Below are 6,356 nucleotides of genomic sequence, written 5' to 3' on the forward strand. Positions count from 1 at the left end.
TGACCGGTAATGCCACTTCTAGGAACATGTGTTCTTTCACAGATGGTTATGTAATACAGAAGTTGTTTTTAACTGACCCTTATATTAGCTGACATTCATTAAAAAAAATTAAGACTTCAGAAACTGGCAAGGCAATGTATGAAAGTCTAAACCAATTATATAGCTGTGTCCCTTACTAATATTTCCTCCTCTTCCCCTCAGTATCTCTTGCCCGAGCACTTTATGACTACGAAGGACAGAGTGAAGAAGAGCTCAGTTTCTTGGAAGGATCCATCATTCAAATTATCCGTAAAGAAGAGAGTGGAATAGATGATGGCTTTTGGATGGGAGAATTCAATGGATGTGTTGGAGTGTTTCCATCACTTATGGTGGAAGAGTTAACAGGAGATGATTCAGAACTAAACAAGGTATATTGTATTGTCCTTTTAGTTTGTAGCAGGGAGTATATTACCACATATTGGATACACCATATAGTCTGTGCTAATGCAGCTTCTGGTAAAAACAAAAGTGGAGGGGCCAGTATCCCCAAACGGTGCTAAGACTGCAGTACGAACCTGGTCCCAGCCCTTCCCCACTCTACTTCCAAATAAGGAAAAGGTCTACAGGTGAAACTCAAATAATTCGAATATCGTGCAAAAGTTCATTTATTTCACTAATGCAACTTAAAAGGTGAAACTAATATATGAGATAGACTCATTACATGCAAAGCAAGATAATTCAAGCCGTGATTACGAGTTTCATCTGTAAAATGCTACATGAGAATCTGTTTGAAAGATCTTCACAACAGGAGCATAGATAGCAATAGATATCTGATAGAGGATCTAACTGTTTTATACTCGGTGTAAAATAAAGAAATAGCATGGTTTTGACTGAAGTTGTTTAAACGGGATCAAAACCTAAGAACTAAAGTTTCATATTTTGCAACCTACCATTCCTTAGATGTGGTGGCATTCATAGTCTCTTTGCAAGTATAGAAAATATGTTGATCCTTCCAGAATTCCCATGTCACTTTCTGTGCAAGGAACTGATATCACAAACGGTGCTATCAGCTTTTCCAGCTATCTTCTGTGAACTATGAATCCTCTTTTCCCATGTAATTAAGATGAGGAGAGAAGGTTTCTTGTAGTATAAATCAGGATAGCAGCCTAGGCTGGCAACACTACTTCTCCACATGTGCAGTGAGGGAGCATTATCATGTGTGGCAGTGCATGGCAATGCCGCAGCTTAGTATGGCAACATTGGCACCCAGGACTCTCAGCCAAAGGGGCTGAGAGGGTCCAGAATATAAACAATGTGGCTCTTCCTTAAAACATTGTTTTATATTTTGGACCCTCTCAGCCCCTTTGGCTGAGAGTCCTGGGTGCCAACGTTGCCATACTACGCTGCGGCATTGCCATGCACTGCCACACATGCTAAGAAGGAAGTGTGTTACTGGCAGGATCACCAGGTGAAAATAACAGAAAAAAAATCCTAAACAAAAAACGGCAGCTACCACAACTAAGGACTTGTAAGCTGTAATACATTCTTTGTTTTTAGTTTTAGATAAGCTTTAAGGTTCACATAAGAGAAAATATGAAAGCTGGCTTCTCCAACCTTCCATTGTCATAAATTGGCCTCATTTGGCCTTCTGCAATGGGAATAGGGTAGAATGTTAATCTGTACAGTATAATAGGTGTGGCCAGACTGTATGGTGGGGGTATAACCTAAGGTTCCTATTAATGCTTGCTTATTTTTTTTTAATGCTCACTTTTTTTTCTCATTTATCCCTGTTTTATACAACTGTAGGATCTTCCTTCGCCTGCTCCACCTACCTCTCTTCCTCCAATGCTTTCTCCACTTTCCATCACTAGATCTTCACTGCAAGGAACAGCTGGACAGTCAGGTATTTGTACTTCGAAAAAGTTTTTTCATGCTTGTTTTTTCTCAATACCTATTTTTGCTTTCCAAAATCAAATATTACATTGCTGTAGAAGTCTTTTGGCTGTGAACCAGTAAACACCCCTTTTCTTTTAAGTTCCAAGAAATCCCCCCAACACAATATTATATATTTGGCCTAACAAGGATTAGATCAGCAGCAGGGAAATAAATCGAATCCGCTTTGGCTGCTGCATGGTAAACTGGAGCTGACTTCCCTCCTTAAGGCCCCATTCACACTGAGCGACATGAAAATTGCGCGACTTTGAGCGATATTGCGCGACGAGCGATATTGAGCGACATCGCGCGACTTCTTCCTATTGGGCTGTATGCAATCAGGAGCAATATCGCTCAAAATCGCTCGAAAAAAGGGTCATGTAGGAGCGACAAGCTACCAACGACGAGCTACAAGCGATATTGAGCGATATTGAGCGACGAGATGTGAACAGCTCCATTGAAATGTATTGGTGAAGCTACATAGAGCGATATCGCGCGGAAATATGAGCGATATCGCTGCAAAAATCGCTCGATAAATCGCTCAATGTGAACGGGGCCTAAAAATAACATGCTGGGAGGTGGAGCAAAAAAGAGAGCAGAGGTCATGTGCAATAAAAGGAGGTAAAAATAAAGTGGCAACTTGCATGTTGTACCTGCACATATTAGACCATAGAAGGATAGTCCAGTAGCACCCCACATGCCATGGCCAGTGATGGGGCTGAGAAGATGTACATGTGGTTCTCACTTCTGTAAGACCCACTCCAAAGGTCTGAAGAATAGTGGCTTAATAAAGAGGAATCCCTTGAAATGCATTGCCTTTCCTCTCAGTCCCGCCTCCAGACATAGCCTGCACCTCTTCTTCCGAAAGTTGCTATCAGGAGAGTGTGAACGTCGCTGTTCTTCAGATCTCCAGAGCAGATCCTGTCTACAGAAGTGACAGCCATAACTACATCTTCTTAGCCCCACCACTGGCCATGGCATATGGGCTGTTCCTACTCTATCCTTTTGGCTTGATATGTACTGAAATAGTCCACGAGATCATTTTTGATGAGCATATGCTCAGATAAATTGTAAAAGCAGCACAGTGTCGTAGTCGTGAGCACTTCTGCCTTGCAGCACTGGGGGTCCCTGGTTCGAATCCCGGCCAGGTCACTATCTGCAAAGAGTTTGCGTGGGTTTCCTCCGGGTACTCCGGCTTCCTTCCACACCCACATGCTGGTAGGTTAATTGGCTCCCGTCTAAATTGGCCCTCTATGTATGCATGTGAGATAGGGACCTTAGATTGTAAGCTCCTTGAGGGTAGGGAATGATGTGAATGTGCAACTTTATAAAGTGCTGTGTAAAATGTCAGCGCTATATAAATACCTGTAATAAATGAAATAAAAGTTTTTTGTTTTAATGGGCTTCGGGTTTTTTTTTGTAAATTCAAAAAGAGGCAGCGAGTAAGCAGCCAATCACTCTATGCAATCAACAGCATTCTAGCAACCAGTGATTATGTGAAAATCAAGGGATGAACAGGCACCAAGGATGGAGTGTCCAGTATGGACACTTCATCTTCAATGCCGTCACCCATGTGCTTCTATGCGACAAATTAATGGACATGTTTCAGATAGGAGCATGGAGCATGAATCTGTCGCTAGTTGCAACATTTGTTGCACTAGTTTTAGGTAGTTTTCTATGATACTCATTAGGAATTCTAGGGATCGATTCCCCGTTTATATAATTATATAGATAATATGTGTAGTGAAGAGGATATATGCGCTGCCATTGAATTCTGCTCAATTATTATTTAAAAAATATTTGGCTTGACTGCATATTGGTTCTAGATGAGTAATTCAGAAACTTAAGCAAGTCAGCTTATTAGCATTTTCAGAGGCAGGTTAGCAGTTCGAGCCGATTGTAATTTTTTTTTTTTTCTTTTCAGTACAGGTTTTTGAAAAAATAAAATTTTGCATTGGGTATCTTTTAAGTGTAAGGGGTTTGGCATGTTTGTTAAGGACACAAGAACTGCAAGAGTCATTTGCAATCAATACTGCTGTATTTACTTTCCAGACTCCAGACAGAACGGTTCAGGGAGTGCGCAGAGCTCTCCAGATTTTTCAGGAACACGCTTGAGACCAGTAAGTGGAATCCTGCAGAATAACGCCAAGCTAAGCTGATTTATTTAGTTTTCTGTAGTTTCATCTGTCTTTAAATCCAACCCTTCTATCTTTCTTGCTTTACAGGTAAAACTAACTGTTCCAAGAAAAAAATAAGAATTCTTATTGTGCCTCTAAAGGCAATACTTTTTATGAGATTGTGCAAAGGATTGAACGTCTGTCAGGTGTTTTATATTGGCTGTGTCTGCATTGGGGCAAATCACTCTGTTTTTCCTGGTGACCATTATCAGTGGCGTAGAAAGTGATGGCAAATCCAAAATATTACAATTGCCACCAGGAATAAAGCGGAAATCATCCATGGGGACACTTGTTCTGGGACAACTGAGGAGTCTATTTTGTAGAGATTCTCTTCCTGCAAATCCATTTATTGATGTCAGTCATCACTCAGAGTGCCATCAAGCGCCCTCGGGGCCACGCAGGGTCCCCCCCATCAGGCTCAGAGTAAACAGGAGCCTGATGGGGGGGACCCTGCGTGGCTCCGAGGGCGACTGATGACACTCTGAGTGATGACTGACATCAATAAATGGATTTGCACTGACATCTTAAGTCTCTGTCTTGCTGGTGACGTTTCTACACAAGATTCTGCTGAATGCGGCGCCATCCGTGGTCATTGCTAGCACCCACAAATATGTATGGGAGTTCCGGTAAGGAGTGCTACAGGTCCTTGGACGATAGAAAAAAACAATCTGACCTGGGGTTATAACTGTCCCCTACTCTATCCAAAACTTAAAGCAAGTTTTGCCTTTAGATGGACTTTGTATTTGCTGCTTTCACTTGAACACGAAAGGCCCCATAAACAAACTGGGAGAATGAGGCAGTGGGGCTTTGATTTTTGGAGTGGCTCGGCTCTGACTTCAGTATAAATGAAGGCTCAGTTTACAGTGTGGAGCCAGTATCCATGGGTTCCCCAGACACACAGGAATTGGTTTGAATTTGCTTACATGTACCACAAAATACATATAGGGCAAGGTAGCATCTATAGGGAAATATTGACCACTTATATAGATATATACGATGTATTGTCCCATACATCTAATTCTGTAACTACCTATCTGAGAATTCGACTATAGTATAAAATTACTTTTTATTTTACATGTATATAATCCCACCATAATATTTATATCAGCTGAACAAAAATTCTTATTTGTAGCACTGACAAAGGGGTCCTTTGTACCCCTGAGTTTTGTTTGCTTTACCTTGGGACCTCACAATTAATAAACTGTTTCTGGGCTTGGGAAACTTTGTGGCGCTTCCATAATTTTTTTTTTTTTTTCCCTGAAGCTTCCATTCCAAAATAGGTGAAGGGCCTGCATGCATCCAGTATTCCGCAGGAATTCATATGAAGTTTAGCGTAGCTTGCATGCACCACAAGCACATGCAGTTCAACATTATATACAGAATAATTTGAATGCATCAGTTGTGATATCCGTTCTGCCCAGGGTCCCTCTTGATTCTTTTTTCTTTTCTGTTAACTTGCAGATGCGAGCAGCACCTCCGCCTCCAACAAAGGCTGCCGACACCCTACCAGCAGACCACTGACTGTGACTATATGGCTTGTGCCTTGCATGTCAATAATCTCAACAAGCCTTCTGCAATCTATGCAAATTGGATTGTGATGAGAGTTCTATGAAACAGATGTCAGCTTTTCAGTTTACCCACTTCTGAGACTTTGTGAAACCGGAAGACCTTATTTACCAAAGACAGTGAACATTTTCCTCCTGAAGACAGTATTCCACAGGACTTGACTAGAAGGTCATATTTGACTCCCTATGTGAAACTTCCTTTTTTTTTAATACCCTATCTTTGCACTTTTATTAGATTTCAAAAGAAATGTTCTCATGCTTTAAAATTATTTATGCATATTGTATTTTAAAGGCTTTAGAAGAAAATGTAAAAAATATTTATCATAATTAAAGTGCTGGGATATGGCAGTAGTTCTGTCTGACCTGTCACCAAGTTTAATTGTGTGTGGCCAGCCTTAGTGCTCATTCTTTCTTATTCATTTTGAACCTTTTGAAATAGTGCATTTCGTCTGTATTACAGATGAGACAAGTATTATTCTAGGGATTATGAATATAGATTGAATTTCTTCTTTATGTGTGAGATTAAATGATAACTCAAGGATGACTAAGCTTCTAGAAGGGCTTGGGGTGGCAGTGCAGCCAAGGAACGAATGCTATGTGTGCAGAGGAAAGGCTTATGGTGAGTATCTGAGACCACTGCATCACTGATATCAGACTGAAGAATGTTCATCAATGTACAGCCGAAAGCTTCTGTATGACCATT

General features: G+C 40.9%; 1 protein-coding gene across 2 annotated transcripts in view; it reads left to right on the top strand.

Moving 5' to 3' along the window:
• Positions 1 to 6,081, top strand: part of FCHSD1 (FCH and double SH3 domains 1) — a 75,673-nt gene extending 69,592 nt beyond the window's left edge. Inside the window, exons 17-20 of one of the 2 annotated variants that reach the window (XM_018554884.1) lie at positions 202 to 407; positions 1,786 to 1,888; positions 3,964 to 4,031; positions 5,550 to 6,081. In XM_018554884.1, the coding sequence (XP_018410386.1) occupies positions 202 to 407; positions 1,786 to 1,888; positions 3,964 to 4,031; positions 5,550 to 5,609 (437 nt within the window). In that variant the 3' untranslated portion in view covers positions 5,610 to 6,081. The remainder of the gene's footprint in view (positions 1 to 201; positions 408 to 1,785; positions 1,889 to 3,963; positions 4,032 to 5,549) is intronic. The other variant, XM_018554883.1, reaches the window with a different exon arrangement.
• The last annotated feature ends 275 nt before the right edge of the window (positions 6,082 to 6,356 follow it).

The sequence above is a fragment of the Nanorana parkeri genome, unplaced genomic scaffold (assembly GCF_000935625.1).
Source record: "Nanorana parkeri isolate BGI_ZX_2015 unplaced genomic scaffold, ASM93562v1 scaffold176, whole genome shotgun sequence".
Lineage (NCBI taxonomy): Eukaryota > Metazoa > Chordata > Amphibia > Anura > Dicroglossidae > Nanorana > Nanorana parkeri.